Source organism: Pagrus major, chromosome 6 (genome assembly GCF_040436345.1).
Source record: "Pagrus major chromosome 6, Pma_NU_1.0".
Taxonomy (NCBI): Eukaryota; Metazoa; Chordata; class Actinopteri; order Spariformes; family Sparidae; genus Pagrus; species Pagrus major.
Window position 1 is genome coordinate 28,156,476 of NC_133220.1, and position 21,386 is coordinate 28,177,861.

Genomic DNA, 21,386 nt, shown 5'->3' on the forward strand with positions numbered 1-21,386 from the left:
GAGGAGGGAACCAAGCAGGGGCCGTCCTTTAAGCGTACCAAGCCAGGCCAAAGGTGTTTGAGCTTCAGGTAGGCAAAGACCTCTCTTGACTATCACATGTCTGCAACTAACCTCCCTCTGCTCTACTAGTGTTTTACTTTCTGACACCAGTCTCCCCCATCTCCTCCCTGTGGGTTCCTCCTCACCATCTGACCCTGAGTGTGTCTCAGGTGTGGTGTTACTAGGCCAGGTCATGCTAGTGTTATGTAAGTTTGGACTTTGAGGAGCATACAGTCCAGATCAGGTATATAGGCTACTGTATCCTATATATAGCTGGGAATGCAAATGTCCTTACCAGGGGGTAAAATGAGCTGGTCCTTTATGGTCCACTACATTGCAACTAAACACCAGGCCGCTGGGAAAGTCCATGTAGATGCCAAGTATTATCCTGGCTCTGAGTAGACATAAGTAAGGGTTGGGCATGATTGATGGATTTGGACCTAAAATCGGAATGCCCTGTTTTATGACCGATGTAAATTTGCCTCACAAGGAAGTTATCGAGGGTAGATTCTTGGTCTGATTTTGAAATTATAGCCATGTGACCTTCTGTTAGAGTTTAACCAGCATCCATGTCTTATAAAAAATGTGTTACATCATATCAGAAGTGATCTGACAGTGCTTGATTCTGTCTCTAGGTCTCCAACATTTACATTTACATTTAAGTCCTAGCCAAACAAGTTCACACAATGCTGATTTAGCCTTTTACCAGCAGATAAATCTATGTTTTTGTAGTATACCAGAGATATTGCTCTCACTACATGAAGGGGAAGATAAAAGTTCAGCACAGCAGATTTAAGTCTGGAAACATAACTGATAAAATGACCAACTTGGAATCTGCAAGTGGTTCCAGTTAGTCCTAGATAGAGGAATTTCATATTTGAGCGACCTTCTACTCCAGAGCACTTTTTTATCTTTGTTGCTGTAGGGATGGAGTGTGTGTATGTGTACTGCATGCAGGTGTGTACTTTTTTTTCTTGCAGCAGTGTTGTGGAGAAGAGTCAGCAGTATTTTTCCACTGTGCATCATTTAGCTCTCCTTTGTTTCTATCTCTCTGTGGGCCTCAGGTGTTCTCCAGTCAGCCTGTTGGAACAAGGCCAAGCGTTTCCAATCAGCACCCGCTCAGAAACCACCATCAGGCCCAGCACCCCGAACCCCAGGAGTCCCAGCGCCCTCTTTGCCACCTTGCTTTTGTGTCACCTGCACTGCACATTATCCAGGTACAGAACTTTAGCTCAGGGGAAAAGAGACAGAGTGAGGGGAGGAGAGTCAAAAAGGTTTCTGAATTTTAACATAATTGATTGATGAGATGGTAATGGGGAATACTGCAGTGGACTGCAGGTGATAAGGAGAGATGTGAGGACAAAAGGGTGCAGACAAAATATTGTCCGGGAAAGTGAGTGTCCTTTTTTTTCTGCTGTAGGGAATCAAATGTTGTCTACATTATGTTAGATGGCAGGGTAGGCAGCTGGTTTGAGGATATAAAACGCTTATTATGTGGATAAATGCTGCTATTTGGGGGGAGATTTAGGACTGGATGTTCACATGACAAAGGGGTTGAAATGAGGTCTGCATTAGTGCAGCAAGGGGTGTAGATTTTGTCTGAAGAGGGGGTGGGGGTGCCTTTAGAGGGGGATATGGATGGGCTCTTCTGTAATCCTCTGACATGTGCACTCCTCCTCACGTGCACACACTAGCACTGCAGTGCAGAGCTGTCTATGGCACAGAAACACACTGCTGCACTGCTGCCAACGCAGCCCACTCAGCTTTGTATCATCAGCCAACGTCCCTGCCCACACAGTCTGTAAACACACTATGCATTTCATCACAGACCGCACTATAAATCATCCTACTGTTTTCTCACCTGTGCTATAGTGGAGCTTTATGGCTCTTCCCAGTCACCCTCTTTTGCCCTACTTAGATACCTCAGAAAACCTCCACCATAAGGCCACATTAAATTGAGATTCTTCCTACGTTACGATAGCAGTGGGTGACCATAGTTATGATAGGATTCATGGTTTGTTCTTGACCTACTTACAGTTTCAGTACTAGCTGCGTCATATTTGGGTTCCAATTAAGTTATATGGAATAACATCATTAAAATCACTAATGCTTGCTTTGGATAGGAATAATGGATATATTTTAAGCGTCTTACTACTGATGTGTTAAAGTGCATACTTTACTGTGGGAATAATTTAATGGTTTAAAGGTGTTGTTTGGAAAAAAAAAATGGCCAGAATTCAAAGGCAGCTCCAAAATTATAAGTGGCCGCATAATTACTTACTGCTGCTCACTGTACTGGACTTGTTCATCTTTGATGTAGCAACTAGGGATGGGAAGACATGAAGCAGAGTGAGAGAGTGTCGAGCATCAGCAATGGGTGAATTGCGTAGAGCTGGGATATCTTCACATGTTACTTGGTGAAAGGAGGATTAATTTCGGCATAACCAATTGTGATTGTGACTGTTTTGGTGATTTTGTTTATGTTCAGTTTGATTGAAGTGTGTTTTACGATGACTTAATGATGCAATTAAGCTCTTACTATGGTAAAAGAGAAAAAAATGAATTTGGAAGCTGTGGTTGTATTTTTTCTGTTTAGAAACGAAAATAGGTGTAAACATTTCTCCATTTTTGATATTTTTGTGAGTATACAGTATATAGGACTGTTTTATTTTCCTTGTGCTGAGATGTGGAGTTCAGTGTCAGCCTGCACTGCAAGTAGACTGCACAGCAGAGTCAGACTATCCGGCAGAGTATCACAGTAGCACACAAGACTCATGTCTGATAACCCCAAGCTTCTCTCATTTCTGTCACAATAAATAGACTTACTATCTTTCAGGTGTGTATCCATGTAGTGAAGTGGTGTGTGTGTGTGAGCATGTACTTGAGATCAGTCTGCACCAAGCCTCTAAGTTGCTGTAACTGTACTCCATCTTAGAGCCTTATATTACCGTATTATGTTTTTCTGCACGTGTGGGCTTTTTCCACAGATTAATATTCATCTGGATAGCAGTCAGCAGGAGCTCAAACTGTGTCCCTTCTGCAGGCTGAGTTGATTTAAAGTATTACGTGTCCTGGACGAAGCAATTGCTTGTCTTCTCACGGCAATGATCCCATTTCTTTTAATATGATGATATTAGGTTTCAAGCCATGGTTTCACATTTCCTTCAGTCTATGCTGTAGTAGGCTTCACTCATTCTCCCACAATTGCAGTCCTATTCGTCCTTGTTCCTTCATCAGTGACCCAGTCTGACTCAGACAATTTTCTTTTCCTTTGTATTTGTTTGTTATCTGAAATGCTTTGCTATTATAAGTATGGCACTTTCCCATCCCATCCTTGTAAAGACATAATAGATGCACACGGTTTGACAGTGTGCTGTCACCACTGCAAAAGCCTGCCCTTTTTGGGTGAAAAATAGCCTCATCCAAATTCTATTTGGCCTCTCAAAACAATGTGAGTGTCTGGAAAAGGCTTTGGTCTGGAGAGTGGCACTGAGGGCATGCCATTGTGTTTATGTCAGTGCCAAGCTTTTAATAGTGTGCGATAAGGTGTATAAGTGCTGTTATTTATGGTAAGGGAGATGTGTGGGTTTATATTTAGTGTTAGAGATGTGCCATCGTGCCAGAGAAAACATACAGTTGTCCATCCTGTCACCTCACGTGAGGTGATGGATGGTGGGAGTTGACACACTTTGGAGGTGAGGAAATGTCAGGGATTCACACACTGTATTGACACAAACACACACAAACACACGCACACACATCCTAAAAGGCTTAAAGCATGAGAACTTCCGATGAGAGAGCAGGTGTTGTGATGTTGATTAGAAAAAGTCCCCTGCGTTGATTATTCAGCATCCTTGACCATTTCTCCTCCACATTAGCACATTTTAATGTACTCTTCCTTTTTACAAGAGCATTTTCTCTTTATCTGCAGGAAGGTCAGGCTCAAACCTTTTATGCTTGTTGCAGATTTGATTTACATCTCCACTGCAGGTGACAGGAAGGCAATAAGGATTTTAGCATCATTGCTGTGTGCTTGTTATAAGCTAAGGCTAGCTAAGACAAGCTAAAGCTAATGTTCCAGAGCCCAAAGTGACATCTTCAAATTGCTTTCTTTGTCCAATCAACAGTCCAAAATGACTCTTCATTTACTATAACAAATGACAAAGAAAAGCAGCAAACCCTTACAGTTAAGAAGCTTGAACTTGCAAATATTTGACTTTCTTGCTTGAAAAATGGTTATACAATTCATAAATTATCAAAATAGTTGGCGATTTTTTTTTCGATCAATTAATCCACTCATCATTATAGCTCTACTCAAGATTGACGAAACACAGATCAAGTGATCATGCAGTTTATTATAATACAATATCTGCAACTGCGATCACGCACATCTTAATTGATAGGTACTGTAATATATTGACAAACTCTAGAAAACATCTAGATCCAGTCATTGATATTTACCGATTTTAATGAAAACTTTTGTTAATGTCCATGAGAATGGATAACAGGCCAGGACTTTCACTTATGATAACAAGTGCTGTCAAAGTCAAACTCCTAAATTTAGTATATTTGATTATATTAAAACAATGGCAAAACCACATATGAATGATATTTGAGCCATCAGTGCAGATGTGTTTGTGTTTTTTTTTGTGTACATTTAATAATTTCAAACATGGATACCTTGCCATTAGAATCAAATAAAGCAAGTATTCCTTGTGTGTTATGCATTTGAGATTTATGGTTAAGATATGGAACTCATGTCTGAAGGCAACTCAATTCAGCTCTTTCATACAAACGTACCTTTAGCGATGAATTACTGTTGGATGGAACGCTGCCTTCAAAACATCAACAGATTTACTTTGGCTCGTGTTGTTGCAACTGCAGCATCTGCTGTATGTTGTGTTTTGTCTTTCCTGACAGGCCTTCAGATGTCCACTCTGTCATGGTGTTGATTGTAAAGGCCATGGATGAGGTGTTGAAATGCAAATATATGAATGGTCCTCTCTACAGGATTAACCGAACACGGGCCATGGCTAGGTGCTTGTGATACTGATATGTCGACAGGTATCACTTGCTCACACGATGTAACCCAACTCGAAGGTCCCTGCCAAACTCAGAGCGATTATAATGGATATCTTGGGTTGACCTAACATTTACCTGCCCACAGCCTTGCTTAGTCCAAATTTGCCTGACATTAAGAAAACCACGTTACTGATGACTGATGTTGTAGTCTTCGTTTTCGCTGAAAGGACCACTCACTCTAATTTTCATTTGCTGCATAACTGTTGGCCAATTGTTGTGATGAGAATAACTTGTTGTTTTCCTCTGAACAGAATCACAGATTTTTGTGTGAGCGTGGTCCGTATGAGAGGCAGTCAGCCAGAGGTTTTCTTCCAAATAAGCTATAGTGCTGTTAGGGGACAGAAAACACTGCTCTGCTGTCCCATTTATGAAGCTTCCTAGAAACTGAACTAGAGAGTGTGGGTGTGCCAATGGCCTCTGACCTTCCTCAGCTGCAGAGGAGCAACCCAGCCAAAAGGACATGGAAATAGTCCAGTCCAGGCTTGTTGGAGCAAGGTCCCAAAACCAAAACAACTTAAGAAATCACTGTACAAGGTCACTTTTCCAGTTTGTGTAAATGTGACACATATGAAAATAATTGTCGTTAAACACAGAAGAACAGCATAAGAAGGGAATCTTTAAGGAATTCAGATTTTTTTTAATGCATTTTTGCTCGCTGATGAATTCATTAGTCATGTTGCGCCTTGCGTTGCTGTCAGTGAATGTTGAAGCTTGTTCCAGTAATAAAACTACAGCGTGCTTGAGGCATCCAGCCGTGGTATAAGAGCCAGTTAACAGTTGTCTGCCAGACTGGAGCTGGTGCAACTGAATTGTGTCAATGGACTGAAGCCAGCTTAGTCTCTGTCTAATGATTCTGAGAAGTGTGGACGGTTTAAGCGTGAATCCAGGAAGTGTGTGACGTCCACATCCTTATTTTCTATCCAGTGTCGCCAAGCTTTACAGCTTTATAAACAGTCCCTTAATTCAATGACTCACCATCAGTCACAAAGTTAGGCAGTACGACTGGATCATCACATACTAAGAGAACCTCCTTATAAGGTCTACAAGAGAGGCATTGTCAATCTTTTTGTTTGTCCTGTTGTTAAGACTAAAGTGTTTTAAACACAGAGGGGTTTCTTACATCCATCTACTTTGCAATACTCTGAAGACTAGCACATCCCTTGCTCCCTTTGCAGAGTTGTGCATCTAAATAATTGTATAATTAATGTAAGATATCTTATTGATTGGTGTCTTTTTTTTTTTTTTTTTTAAATTATTTTTTTGGCCTTTTCATGGCTTTATTGATAGAACAGCTGAAGATAGACAGGAATCAGGATGAGAGAGAGAGAGGGGGAGTGACATGCAGCAAAGAGCCCCAGGCCGGGACTCGAACCCAGGGCTGCTGCAGCGAGGGCAAAGCCTCTGTACATGGGACGCCTGCTCCACCAACTGAGCTAAACAGCGCCAATTGGTGTCTTTTACAACAAATATCCATCCCCCTTTCCTCAGGACCCCCACAGTTTTCATCCTGCCTGCCTCCCACTTTGTGCTTGCTCTAGTTATACTTCTCTCAATTCCACACCTACCTTCCTTATCAACGATCATCGTCTTCACTGGCCTGCCAGTCCAAACTCCCCCTTCTGTATGATGCATCTCCAGTTCCTATATTATTTCTTGTGTTGCAGTTTTGCTGTGATGGCAAGGGTAGCACAGGTGTAACAGCATTATTGATGGCCCCATTTGATATCAGTGTGCCAGTAAACCATGCCAGCAGTGAGTTGGCATGCATAGTACCAGGGCCATGGAGCTGGCAGACCCAAATTGGATACAGCCATTATCAGTGCTATTAGCTAAATATACCTGTGTTTGGCAGGTCAAAGTGTCTGCTCCAAGAATGTCTTTTGCTCAATGTCCCCATTAAATGTTGGTGTATACACACGTAACACATCCACCTGTTCGTAGTCATCCATTTTATTTCAGTATGCTACTTCTTTGAGTAGGTGACTAGCATTATCTTCTGTGATGACAGCTCTGTAATTCGAGGGTAATATTAATATTAAATATGATGTAATAAATCAATTCTGTTGAATTGGAATGGGACAATAAAAGATTTGATTGCAGATTCTGATCGTGATCATGAATATCCTCATATGAATGATTTGAAAAAGCTGTCTAGCTCACTGACATACAGTTCTATATTGGTTACCTGATTTATTTTGAATTGACTAAGCCTCCAGGCTTAGTCACCATGGCTGAAGGCCAGACTTGCACATTATATCCCTTGCAAAAAAAAGTTAAATTGGATATGTGTAAATACTACAAATTCCAAACTTAAAAAACGACCGGGAGATGAGGTTGTCACCATTTATTTGTCCTTTATTTGTACAGGAAGACTTTATGATTTTTGACTACTTTTTAATGATTCTTTGATGTATTGTTTTTCACAAAAAAACAATAAATCTAAATAAATGTGTCCTACCTGTGATGCTATAAAGATATTTGTTTCCTAATAAGATGTAAGGTTAAAGTGTTTCCAGTATGTCTTAGTGAACTTCTAGTTTTTATCTTAAAGTTTTCAGATTATTTGATGATTAGCGGGATAATATAGTCGATCACAATTATGTTGGACAGAATAATTGTGACATGAAATTTTCATATTGTCCCATGCCTAGTCTGTAACTACATTTAACTACCTCTGTTGTCCCATGTAAAATCAAAACATCACTTTACAGTGGAGTAACACATGAATACAGCTCCTGAAATAAGACCAGCTTTATCAGCTGTATTAAGATTAGAGCTCGACAGATACATTTGAGGGATCATTGCAAAAAATGCATGTATATCTGCCGATAAATAGACATTGGAATATTTTACTCCTTAATAGCTTCAAAAGTAAAACAGTGTAAAATTGTCCTGTCCTTTAAGGTCAGTTTGTTGACTGAGTTTATTCAGTCATGAAATCGAAGTTTGCTTATTTAGTTTGTTTAGGCATAAACATGTCAGTCAATGAAGATCTTTCTCTTCTGATAAAAATGTCTTCCCCAAAACTACATATTGCACCTTTTAACAATATTATTAACAGTGATAGTCGTCACTCACCATAGTTTATGGAGAAGAACACAGGAGTGAAAGACTAATTGAGGGCAATAGGATATTTTTGGTGCTGTACTTCTCATTTACAAGTTAATTAGGCCAATCATCACGGCAAAAGCCCCGGGTACTCATTTCATCATAATCTCACTCTGTCTGTTCTTTTTAGCATCTTTAACCTTCCTGCTCAGGAAGAGACTAGAGATGTTAGACAGGAAACCAGTCCAGGATGGGTGAGGGTGGGATGACCTCATTACTGACACCCCCCACCCATACTAAACACGTACACACACATTCTTGTTGACTGTAAGGAAGTCGTCCCCTTTCTCTAGCTGTCAAAGTTTTTTTTTTTTTTTAATTTTTTTTTAATTTTTTTCCCTTATATGCTACTGATCTAGGCATTATTATACATACAGTCCTCGGCAATAGACTCAATTGACAGGAAATAAACAAAATTAACTGTATTTGAAGTAATAATGGAATTACTGGCTCTGAATAGCTCAGCCTTTGAAGGCAAACTTGTTTTGATAGGTGGGACTTTTGTACTCTTTGTTACTGCTTTTATGTGACAACATCTTCTTTCAGCGTCGTTGCATGTTGTTTAGGTATATTCACATGCATAATAGAGACAACAAGCTCAAAAAGTAAACAAACAGGGTTGACACGTCTGTACAGTCATGGGGTCGTTGCAGGTGTAGCCACGATCTGTCACCAAGACTTGACCTATGTGTTCAGCTATGATTTCTATGTCTGCCCTCTTGGCTGCCAGTGAATTGTTTCCCTCCTGTGTGATCCCTGTGTTTATTTGTTTCTGAGTCTGGCATGGAGCAGACTTGGTGTATTAATAGCCACCCCGCAGCCTGAATTGCTGACAGCATGTGGTATTTTTAGGGGGGCTTAGGTGTTTGGTGACCCATGGGGATTTGGTTAGCAGGTTTATCTGGTTTGATGTCATGTGAGTTGATCAGTCTGCAGATCAATAAGATCAGCCTTTTTCCACTGCACCAATGCCAGGTGTTAGGCTTGGAAAAACAGCAGAGGTAGAGTGTGTGTATGTTGTTGTATGTGATTTGTGTGTATTAGTTACTCTGTTCCTGCCTGTCTGCATGTGTGATCATCATGTCTTCTGAGTGTTGTGCGTGCATGAATATGAGTCGATGTGTCATGCACATTTCCCCATGGCGTAAATAAGTCGAGGTAAATCCAAACTGATGCCACCTCACTCAGATTATTTGTCTCACCCTAAATCTTTTAAGGCTCTTGAGGTCGAGAAGGTCAGCAGTACAAAAACACACAACAAACTACTACATGTCTTAAAAACCATGAAAGAAAAACACACATAATATTTTTTGGACACATTTATGTATAAATGATTAGTTGTTTGTGTTGTGTTTACTTGAAGTACTATCCAAATGGATTTGTGTGTGTGCGTGTGCCTTCATGTCCTCCTCTAATGCCTTTATACCTGCATTTGTTTTGTATCAAGATTCACTCAGCACCTCCATGTTAGTCTCCTCCTCCAAGGTGCATAGCCACACAAGGGCAAACACACTAATTAATACAGTCATATGTGCCGATCACATTTCTAGGATGCCTGAACGTGCTGTAAAGCCTTCCGGAGCTGCTGCAGCCTTGATTCAATGAAAGATCGACCCACTTGATAACCTCAGTGACATACCTGCTCTCTCTGTCCCCTTTGCTTCCCCGTTTGTTGTTGATGGATGAAAGCTCCCAGATTAAGTTTGCTAAGTGAGTACTTTGATCTCCGTTAACGTGTTGATCGTGGTGAGGATGGCAGAACAGTTGTCTCCATGACTCTGAATAACTTTGAATGTGGAGCAGAAGGTAATGCCCAGGTCAAAGACGTTTAAGGTAAAATATTGCAGTGGAGGCTTTATGTGCCACAGTCGCTTCACCTTTACAGCAAGGAAGAAGGATTCAGGTTTAATTTCTGGACCTTTTTGTGTGTTTTTTGCGATAAAATCTTGCATCACTGCTGGTGCCCCCAGTGGGGCTACAGTTGCCCCTACAAGACAAAGACATACACGTGTAGTAAACTGTGCATGTGACCTTTAATTTTTAATGCCTCCACACCGGTGACAGCCGCGATAGGAGACATTATGTTTTTGGGTTGTCCATCCGTCCTTTCTATTCTTGTGAACGCAATATCTCAGGATGGAGTTTCTTCAAACTTGAAACAAACATTTGGACTCAAGAATGAACTGATTAGATTTGTATTTTGTCCAAGGTCACTGTGACCTCACAAAACATGTTTTTGGCCTTAAGTCAAGTATTCAAACACTAACTGCAATAGCCCAACAGTCCCTTTTAATTCAGTCAAGCTTAAAATAATGAAGTGATGATATTTAATATCCAAAAGGCCAATGGTCAACTTCACAATGACATCATAATGTATCGCAAAAACACTTTTCAGGCCATTATTCAACGTCATAACTCAGGAACAGAAGGGAAGATTGTGACCATATTTCAATAAGGTCTAATCTTCGGCACCCACCCTAAAAACTGTGGTGATTCTCGAGATCCACTGTGCTGCCAGGTCGAACATGTGTGTGAATCATACACATTTTACAATTTGTAGCTTCTTCACAGCACATCCATATTTGAGGCATTGTAGTCCACTACAAGCTTGTTGGTTTTGCTGATATTGAGCATCTATATGTATAATGTATATATACAATACATATTATGTACATTCTATTCTATATTGAGACCTCTGTACTCTGTAAAAATAGTCTCTAAGTGAAGACAGCATGTTTCACTGAAATCAATAGAATCAATAAAACTTTTAATAAAGTGATAATTTCCATTTTGCCAAAAAAAACAAACACTTTATACCTTTAATTAAATTCCTTCAAAGTCTTCACTACAAATGTGAGTATGGAAAGACATGGATCTAAACTGCAACATAACTGCAACTTCAGGCACTATTTCTAGTTTAGACTGTGTGTAACACACATCATCAATGAACCAACTCTACACTAGTTTGTGTTCCGGTGTTAAGCATAATGTGGAAGTAAGCAGCAAAAACACTGTCTCAAAGCTAATTGAACAGAATGAGTGATACTGTAAACATGTTTGTAGGCTTGTCATTTAGCTATAGCTGCTGTTTCTCTGATAGTTTGTATATTTTCCATGGCCAATGCTATAGGAGAGCGGTAACTGAGATGCTGAGCTTTGAACCTCGGCCTTGCAAACGGCTTTTGATGAAAATGTGATGGTCTGTTGTCGTTATTAATTGACTGGTGACCTTTACAATGGTGAACCATTACTTCTTCCATCTATGACCCTCCATATCATTACATACTGTATGTTTATGAGTACCATATGGACGTGCACTATATCTTGTGTGTTTTGTGGGGATTCAGATTGAGTTTTAAAATTTTTGTAGTGTCAGATACAGATACAGACTCACTTCCTAGTTGTCACAGAAGCAACTAAAATTGTAATTGACTGACCTACAATTACCAGACTGAAGAAGAGAGGACATGATCCAAGGACTTTGAAATCCAATTGTAAAGTCGTGCCTTGACCTCGTTAGACAGATTCAAATCTGTCCCCTCGCTTTTGTCAAGGCTGGAAAAACTCTCATCTTGTCAGGAGGTGTTCTTCTAACGGCACGCCTGTTGTGCTGTGTGTGGAGATGAGGGGCTGGATTCCAACTTCCTGTTGTTGTTTATGACTGGCACACTCCTCACTAGCACTGTGAAGAGCCCCTGCTAACTACCCCGTGCTGCTCTCAGCCCATTTCTTTCAAGGTCATGGCTTTCACTTCCCTGTCTCTCCTCCACTACAGTATGTCATTTCCTCTGCACGGTTCTCAGTTACTTTCCAGTTTGGGCTTCATGTTCCATCATGTGCCTGTTGAATACCTCTTCACACATTTAAAGGTTTATTGCGTATGCTGTAAATCACTTAAATGTTTGATATACATACATTTGTGATTGTTTGTGTTTGTGCCAGCTGGTCTGTGAGCTTGTTTATGTGAATCAGATCAGGGTCTGACCTCTCTGAGCTTCAAATAGTATGTGTCGTATTGCTTTAAATGTGGATGTAAATGACACCCACAGTGGTTGTTGCTATATCACTCTGCTGTCTCCAAGGTTATCCTGATTTCAGTGTAAGCCCCTTGACATTGCCAACTGTCTGTCATTTCCAACAACAATATAGCATGCAATACAGGTGGCGACACTGACATAGCTGTATGTTTACGCTGCAAGACAGGCACATGATCTTAAGCTCGGGATTACTTCTAACCTGGGTTAATAGGTTTTAATTTTCCACAATTAAATTGCAATTTTACACTTGCTGCCTTCTGACAACACAAACAGATTAATCTGTTGATTATTTTCTCGATTCATTGATTGGTTGTTTGGTCTACAACATGCTGAAAAATGTTGATCCTAAAGCCTAAAATGACGTCCTCAAACATCTTGTTTTGTTCAATTAGACAACTAATTGATTTATTGGTCCAGCTCCAGTGTTGGGCTTTCTTGAAACACAAAATGAGGTAATACAGGAAGTCGGTGTGACAATCTTATCTATGTTATCTTGCTGACACCAAGCAGGCATGTTTATCAGAGTGATCTGTCCGTTATGGTGCCCATCACATAGAAAGCTTCAGAGGTGTTTGTACACAACATACGTGCGTTTAAGTGTAACTATGTCTATTTTCTACTTGTTTGTCATGGCCTATTTTCCTCTTGTGTTCCAAGAGGCAGGATTAGAGGCAGATTAGTGCTTGGCTGTCTGACTCTGTTCCCTGCACAACCAGCCATCATCCAACTCTAATGTACAGAAACACGCATGGAAGCAGGCAAACACACATTTGCATGTACACATAAAACATGTGATGATATTTTAACACCCACAAACATGCAGCCATTCACTGATGAACATATACGTATGTTTGTTATAATGCAGCGTGCACTCATTAGTGTGTTTTCCCATTAGCAGTTAACTCACATGAATGGAGCCTGCAGTGAGTGACTGGCTTAATCAGATGTTATTTTGGCTGCTACGATAATCTGTGTCAAGAAGGGCTTGAAGAGTGCGAGATGAGGATTATAGTTTCCACTCTGGCTGCAGCACAAGCTCTCAGCAACCACTTCAGGTCACCCCATCTTATCTTCATAACACCACATCCTGACCACTGTTACTGTTTACATCTCCATATTCTACTACCTCTATTAACCCTTTAAACTCTTACTGAGCTGAATTAACTTTGCTGTGGAGGGTTTGAGTTATGTTTGCTGTGCCATGGCCTTCTGTCCTTGTCTGGAGATTTTTGGTCAGATTCAACTTGTGTAATCTTTGTTTGTTCATGTTTGAATAAGTTCGGTCAGTTTGCCTCCTTTCAGACAGACAAGTGCCCTGACAGGAGGCATAAAGTATGCACATCCATAGCAACACCATCCATAACCCTTCATGCCCAGTATTAGCAGTAACCTCATTCATATTGCCTATATGCAGTGTGTTTTGCTTTCGGACTGTGACCAGATTAAGCTTGCCTAATTGGTAGTGCTTGCCAAAAACCTCAAAGTGACCATCAGTTGCTCCTTTACAGAGATGCAGTCCCTGTAATTGGTATTTTGACATTTTATAAGTGGTGTAACCTTTTCAAGCAGGTTGTAGTACTGCTCTGGTATGACTTGAGAGATCTGTCTTCATTTTCTGGCTTACAACAAAGATGAACTCCTGGGTGTTTTGTTCTTAATAACCACAACTTGCTCTGGATTTTATTACAATATTTCCAATATTTCTGGCATGTTTGAAGATGTCCTGCCACCTTAAAAGACAATCGTACAATTGCTATCTTCTTCACTCTCCAGTTTTAGGTCATTTTTTCACTCAACTGTTTGACCTATCAAGTTTGGTCAACTGTTTTGTTTGAATTTGTCTGATTAGTGTGGCTTTAGTTGTTGATCTTTCCATCAACCGAATAGTATTTTACATATTTACTCCAGTCAGATAAAATATAAAAATTGTTTTGACCCCGTCTCTTCTTGTTCCTACAGTTGAATGTTTGAGCTTCACTGTGTAGATTAATGTATGAGCAGAGTTTGACACTAGAAGGCTGTTTTTTGCTCAAAGTGTCAATTCTATCTGTGCTAATTGAAAATCTGATTTTAAGACGTGGGCCTATGAGCATGATTTGTGACATCACAAATAGTTTGGAAGCCAATCCTGGTCCAATATTCAGCATATATTGTGATGTAGAAACTTGAAGCCTCCAGTGCACAAACAGTGAGAATGGACTTGATAGTGAAGTAGGAGACGTCTTGAGTCCAGCAGACAAACTTTTGAAAAGAAAATTATTTGCATATTCATATTTTCTAGAATTTTTAGTGAGAGAGAAGGACTAAATGCTGTTTTAAGGATTTTAACGTGGTATTGTCAGACACACATTAAATAATTTTCATGTATTTCTTTGTGTGCCTCTACATACTGTAAGTGTGACAACATTAAGATGAAGCCGTCTTTATTTTGCAGTGTAGTCAGTCAGTAACTTTATATGTGACTACTTTGTGTTTGTTTATATTTGACTACCGTGTGTTTTGTGCTGCATGTCAGTTTCTGTGTTTCTATCCCTTACTCGTTCCTACACCTCTCTCTAAATGAGGAACTAATGCTGCTTGTTCTGTCAGGTTGTTCAAACCCTGCTGACACACAGAGAGAGAAGAAATCGCTAGGTTCAGCTTTGCTCTCCCTTCTTGTTTTTATTCTTCTTTCCTCTCTCTCTCTCTCTCTCTCTCTCTCTCTCTCTCTCTCTCTCTCTCTCTCTCTCTCTCTCTCTCTCTCTTCCACCAGACTCCCCCCTCCCACCCAGTCTTTGTTTGCTCGCTCTTTTCCCTCGAAGGGTTACCACCCAACAACCTGCTTTTGGTGCTCCTGATTGGTGGGCTGCTTGTGATGGGGGCGGTCCGAGTGTCGGGCTTGTGAGAGCTTTACCAGTGGTGAGCCAGCTCTCAGCTGTCAGAGAGCATCCAGTCTGCAGTGGAGGCACAAGCAGGATCTGTCTCTGTTTGCATTATCTGCCGCTGCAGCACCTGTCCAAATATCACGTTAAAAAGACTTTCTGTGGCTCTCTGTTTCTACTCAGCTACAACAACTGCCAGACAAGGACTTAAAAGGAATTAAATATCCACTAAATCTTGGCTTTTTATTCTCTTTCTCTTCTATTTCCTCCTTCCTGTCCTTTGTTTTCGACCAGCAGAATCCCTCACAGCACAAGCGACGCAGATCATCATCACAACATCAGCTTCTGAAGACATCGTGGGAATACTTAATGCGAGATACCACAACTAGTCCTCTGTGGATCTGCAGTGTGCGAGTTAGTGTGTGCGCATCCTTGCCAGATCGGGCCCCCACCACATTGTGTGTGCGTGTGTGAGGAGGCTAATGCCCACGGCAGTGTGGTCAGGGCCAGAGGAGGATGGGTCCGGCTGTGGAGGCTCAGGCGCAGAAGGCCATGGATGCAGAGCAAAAGCAAAAGCACCAGCTGCAGGTGCAGCACCAGCAGTGCTACATGGAGAAAGGGGTGATGCTTGAGCCCTTCGTACACCAGGTGGGGGGACATTGCTGCGTCCTGCGCTTCGGGGAGCAGACCGTCTGCAAGCCCCTCATACCCCGAGAACATCAGTTCTACAAGAGTCTGCCTACTGCAATGAGGAAGTTCACCCCCCAGTACAGAGGTAATGCACACTAACCTCTTCTAACCTGTGTATGGCTGTTGTGTTTTGGTGTGTTGTTATGCATCTCTCTTTCTTTATTTCATCATTGTGCATGTGTGCAAGTCAGATCTGAATTGATTTGTTGCAGACCTGCCTTGCATTCTTGCATAGAGTGATTTATGAGATATTTGGAAACTGCCCAAGTGTTGTTGTTTGCCAGCAGCATGTCCAAATTCTGCCACAGGAGGGTGCTGCAGCTGAGACTGCAAGCGAGCCTCCTACAAACAGGCCACCCAGTTGTGATGTGCTCTTTGTAGGAGGCTGTACACAGGTAAGACAGATTCCAGGCGCTGTGGTAGGGATTAACTCATAACATAACATCCACCTTTTCAAAGCCTCAACAAAAACTCATTTTAAATCAGTATCATGTTCTCCATCTTCCCATTCCTTTGCTGTGCCATTTTTACTTTTTTCCCCTGGTCACCTCTTTAGTTTTATTTTTACTACTCTCTCAGTCCTGCTCTCCTCCTTATTTTGGCCTTGTCCCTCAGCCATATGGGAAACCAGGTTGTTTATGGTACAGACAGGCTTTGGGAATCTTCTGGACCTTAGCTTCCACGGGCTGTTATTTATTGTGTTCTGAAGCCTGTCAACTAGCATCGTATCTATTTTTCTGTGCATGTGTGTAGTGGTTTCTGTGTGCTATATATGTATAATGATCATCATTTTGTGTGAGATAAAATTTTTGGTAATAAACTGAACTGACTTAAATTTGGAGCCTTGTGTCATTTGTGTTTGGGCTGCTATTTTCTCTGAGTAGCATGATTTGTTTTCGTGTGTATGGGAAAACAATGCCCGCATATTGATATTGATTTATTTATTGATTGTTCTTTCATTCTGTCCTTTTCTGTGTTGCTTTTACTGCTCAGTATCTCTGCCCCATCCTCTCTCGTCTGTCATAGTTTTGTCTAACTGTGAGTGTAACTGCTGCAAAAAAGCAGAAAGATGGGGATAAGAGATTCTTAGCACTTGAGAGCTTGCTTTATCTTGACAGCTTTATTGTGAGACATATTCTCTTCACTGCTCTCTGACACAAATGTCTAACAGATGTCTTTCTGTCTCCCTCTTGCTCACAGGTGTGGTGTCAGTGAGCTTCGAGGAGGATGAGGAAGGGAACCTTTGCCTCATCGCTTACCCCCTCCAGAGTGACCCAGCAGCAGATCTGGAGAACAAGGACCCCTTGGCTGACTGCGAGCCCAAAAGCGAGATGCTCAAGTGGGGGAAGACAGTGTCATCCTCACTGCTTGTGGACAGCAAGAATTACAGCAAAGATGGACGAAGCCGCAACACCACTAAAGACAAAGAGAAGGGGTAAGATGTGGGAAAATGTCCCAAAAGAGACAGCAGTACACTGAGGGACCTGTTACTCATGATAAAACAGAAGGTGTAGTCGATGCATCAGCAGGCGGGGGCAAAGTGAGTCACTTTCACACTTCCATCGAGGCTCGTGTAAATTGAGTTGGACATGATGCATTGATCACTTCAGAACGATTACACAACCACAATGTATTTAAAGCGATGTTTAGTTTTCCATGAATGGTGAAGCTGTAGTCTGAAGATTGATATGAACTGACTGATGACGCACACGTTGACTTACACATTCAACCTAAGGCAAAATTGGCTCTGAATGCTGTGAGAGGCTGATCATTGGCCTTGGCAGCCAGAGGGAGAGTCACAGCCTCAAGGTTACATAACTGCAGTAGGTGCAAGTCCGTGCATACACACAAACACAAAACTTGGTCGGTGCCTGGCCTAGAGTAGCTAACAACTGGAAGGATGAAAATATGAGGAGGTTGATTTTTTAGTTTTTGATGGATGATAGAAAGTGAAAGACTTTACTCCATTGGCTGCCTCTTTGTATCCAATGTAACAGTTCATCACTGCCCTACTACCCACATACATACTATAACCATGTACACAAGCAGATACTGAGTTTGTTTTTTGTGCCTTCAACTAATGTGTGTCTTCCTCCCTCTGTCGTCCAGTCTTCACAAGCTGCAGGAGGACGTGGAGCTGGAGTGGCTGCGGCAGACCGAGGTGCTATACTACAGACTGGAGCGCAGTCACAGTAACGCTGTGCAGCTCAGACACAACCCCTGGAGCCTCAAGTGTCAACAGCATCACCTGCAGAAGATGAAGGAGAACGCCAAGCATCACAACCAGTACAGTATCCTTTCACTGCCTGAGGACTGCACTGTATTTTTTTAAATTTCTTTCTTGCCAACATTCAGTATCACAGTGGAGAGAGGCAGGATTAGTTGTTCAGTGGTTCCCTGCCAGAGGACATGGCATGTGTCCCAGCCAACTGAGCCACCAGGACACATGGACACCTGCCTAACTACAGGCAGCTGAAACCTATACATGATTATCAGTGATTCCAGCATGTAGCTGATACAATGTCTAGCTATCAATGTCTTTGTCTGGTGGAGTCGTGCTTCCAAAGCACTCCCATTAGTTACATGATATCGCTGTGACTTGCTTGTACCTATTACAATGATAATAACCTTCTATTCATGTGCACTGAAACTACATAGTGTTCTCAATTTAACTTTATCAGTTGTAAGCTGATTAGTCTATAATAGGGCCATGTTTTTTCGACTCTGGCTTCCTTGACTCAGTTTCCAGAATTCATTTTGCTGGAGAACCTAACGTGGCAGCACACAATGCCATGTGTGTTGGACCTGAAGATGGGCACACAGCAGCATGGAGACGATGCCACGGAGGAAAAAAAGGCAGTGAAGATCCGAAAGTGTCAGAGCAGCACAGCGTCCTCTTTAGGAGTCTGCCTTGCTGGCATGCAGGTGAGCTTCAAGCCAAGACTGGCCTCAGTGTTAATGGATTTGTCTTAAAGGAGAATCTCATATCTGTCTGTTGAATATAAGACCACCACCAGCAGCTGGATAGGGTAGATTAGCACAAACACTGGGAACGGGGGGAAAAAGCTTGGTTCTGTTCAAGAGTTACAAAATCGACAGAGCAGTACATCTGAAGCTGTTTAATTAACACATTATATCTTGTCTGTCTTGTTTTTGAACTATCCCTTTAAATACCTGACTACCAAGTATTGTTCAGGAATCTACCTTGTAACAAATGGCAGTGAAAATAGTGGTAACTATTTGAGAAGACATTTGTTGTACAATTAACTGTAAATTGACTATAAAACTTTATTTGGCCAGTCAAGTTTAGGTTCAATATAGTCAAACATATGAAACTAGTCACCATTCCTAATATCCATGTTTCTCTGTCCCTTCAGGTATACCAGTCTGATACGGGCCAGGTGATGTTCATGAGCAAGTTCCATGGCCGCAGGCTGACACTGCCAGACTTCAAGGAGGCTTTGTTCCAGTTCTTCCACAGTGGACGCCGTCTACGGCGTGAACTCCTCTCCCCGGTGCTGCAAAGGCTCAGAGACATGCAAGCTGCCCTGGAAGCCTGTGAATCATACCGCTTCTACTCCAGCTCCCTGCTCATCATCTATGATGGAGCGTCTCACAGGAAACACACTCGCCAGCACACAGAGGACGGTCACTCTGAAGAAGACGAAGAGGAGGAGGAAGAGTATGAGGATGAAGAGCCGGAGGCTGAACCAGAAATGGAAGAGGAAGAGGAGGAGGAGGTGGGTGAAGTAGCAGGTGCACTTGGTTTTCCTCACAGCCCCTCCACATCTAGCGAGGGCAGCAGCAGCAGTGGTGGGAGCTCGGGTGTCGGCCAGGCTCGCTTATCGCGCTCAGAGCCCCGCGGCCCCGTGGTGGATGTGAGGATGATAGATTTTGCCCACACCACCTGCAGACATTACCAAGGAGACACTGTGGTGTACGAGGGCCTGGACAGTGGCTACCTCTTTGGTCTCCAGAACCTGATCACCATTATCTCTGAGCTGGAGAACCACAGCACAGACTGAAAACCTTTGGAAGAGAAGAGCAGGACTGGACTACAGAAGGGGAGAGATATTTTTCCTCTCCCCTTCAAAATTCGACCTTGTTGTAGCTGGCCTTTCATTGGACCCATCCTTGTTTCTGCCATTGGTGCTACTCGATGTTCCTGTCGTGTGTTTCCGTCTTCGGAATATGAAACAGATTTTCACGTAACATAGAAGAGCCATCCGTGTGACTGATGCAGTGATTTACCCATTGCCATCGTTCTCTTTAACCCAGTTAGGACAAAAAAGGGTAGGCAGCAAATAAAAGCAGTTTGAAGCCTTGAGACAGTAGAAATGTTTTCCTTGTGTCCGATTCCAAAGAAAGTATCAGCATTTTGCACACACAAACATGCACTGAAACACATTCTGTTGAGCGTGTGTGTTGACACTGAGACAGGGCTACCTGAGGGAGCAGGAGTCGTATGTGTCTGAGGACAGAGTCGATGGGAGGAGAGGAAGTGAGCTCACACCCTCCATTCTTCTCTTCTGCCTGTTCATTCTGCCATCATTCTCTCCTTGTTCATCTTCACTCAAAGAGACTATATTCATAAGGCTATCAGAGACAGATGATATAGAGTTATTTCTTTATTTGACATGTTTCATAAAATAAACTAAAAGTTCAAAAACGAATGTGAATGGAGAGTACTACATTCCATGTTATTAATGTTACAATAATGATATGGATTAATATTGTTATTTGACATGTTTGGATACCTCTATCTTGTATGTTTGTGTTGTCCACAGTCTGTTGGGGGGAATTAAAGACGTGGGTTTGTGCTAGCATCTGCGTCCTCTTTCTGATTTGGTTTTCAATCATTTGCTTGAAGAAAGAAATCACAGACTTGAAATTTAAATGTTGCAGCAACCAAATTTCATTTAAATATCTGGGATCCTGCTGGAGATACACCACCTGATGTTGTGGAGTGCAGCCAAGACACAAGATTCACTCAAACAAATCGACAGGTTTCGCTCATACTAGTTGCAGGGATGTTAAAATAGAGCCGGGGGGTTGTTCTTGCAGGAGGAGGATGACGCCACCCTGAGCTGCCTCAGCCAGTCCTGGTCAACTCAAACTAGTCTGAGGCAGACAGAGCAGAGCTGAACAGTCTGCTCTCAGAGTCACAAGCTGTGGGTGATGTGAAGAGTACCTTGTGTCAACAGAGAGCACGGGCCATTACCACTTCAGTGTCTGTCTCTCTGGAATGTACCAAACCACTGGCACAGACATCCGTCTGACGCACGGATTTTAAATCAGTATCTGAAATATAAAGCACAGTTTATATTATATATGTTAATAAAGTAATATTCTAATGTTTGATGTTTTAATTTACAGCTACTAACTTTATTATTTTGTTAAATTAAAGCCTAAATATTATCCTGACACAGTTAAAACCAGTTTCACTGCTTTTGCATCCTGATTTTGTTCTCACACATTGGTTAGAGTCATCATATTATGGAGCCTGTGAGCTTGATCCAGCTGCCACATGCTTGCTGGGCTTCGGCCGTGAATAGGTTATCCCATGTGG

General features: G+C 41.8%; 1 protein-coding gene across 2 annotated transcripts; it reads left to right on the forward strand.

Annotated features, from left to right (window-relative positions):
• LOC140998448 (inositol hexakisphosphate kinase 2-like) lies at positions 1–20,640 on the forward strand. 2 transcript variants are annotated; one of them, XM_073468744.1, is made up of 7 exons: positions 1–68; positions 1,104–1,256; positions 15,425–15,902; positions 17,018–17,252; positions 17,927–18,108; positions 18,567–18,742; positions 19,195–20,640. In XM_073468744.1, the coding sequence occupies exons 3-7, from the start codon at positions 15,644–15,646 to the stop codon at positions 19,840–19,842; spliced, it is 1,500 nt and encodes a 499-aa protein (XP_073324845.1). In that variant the 5' UTR covers positions 1–68; positions 1,104–1,256; positions 15,425–15,643; the 3' UTR covers positions 19,843–20,640. The 2 variants fall into 2 exon arrangements, with proteins under 2 accessions (XP_073324845.1, XP_073324843.1); XM_073468742.1 differs by lacking the exons at positions 1–68; positions 1,104–1,256 and having other exon boundaries at positions 15,196–15,902.
• The last annotated feature ends 746 nt before the right edge of the window (positions 20,641–21,386 follow it).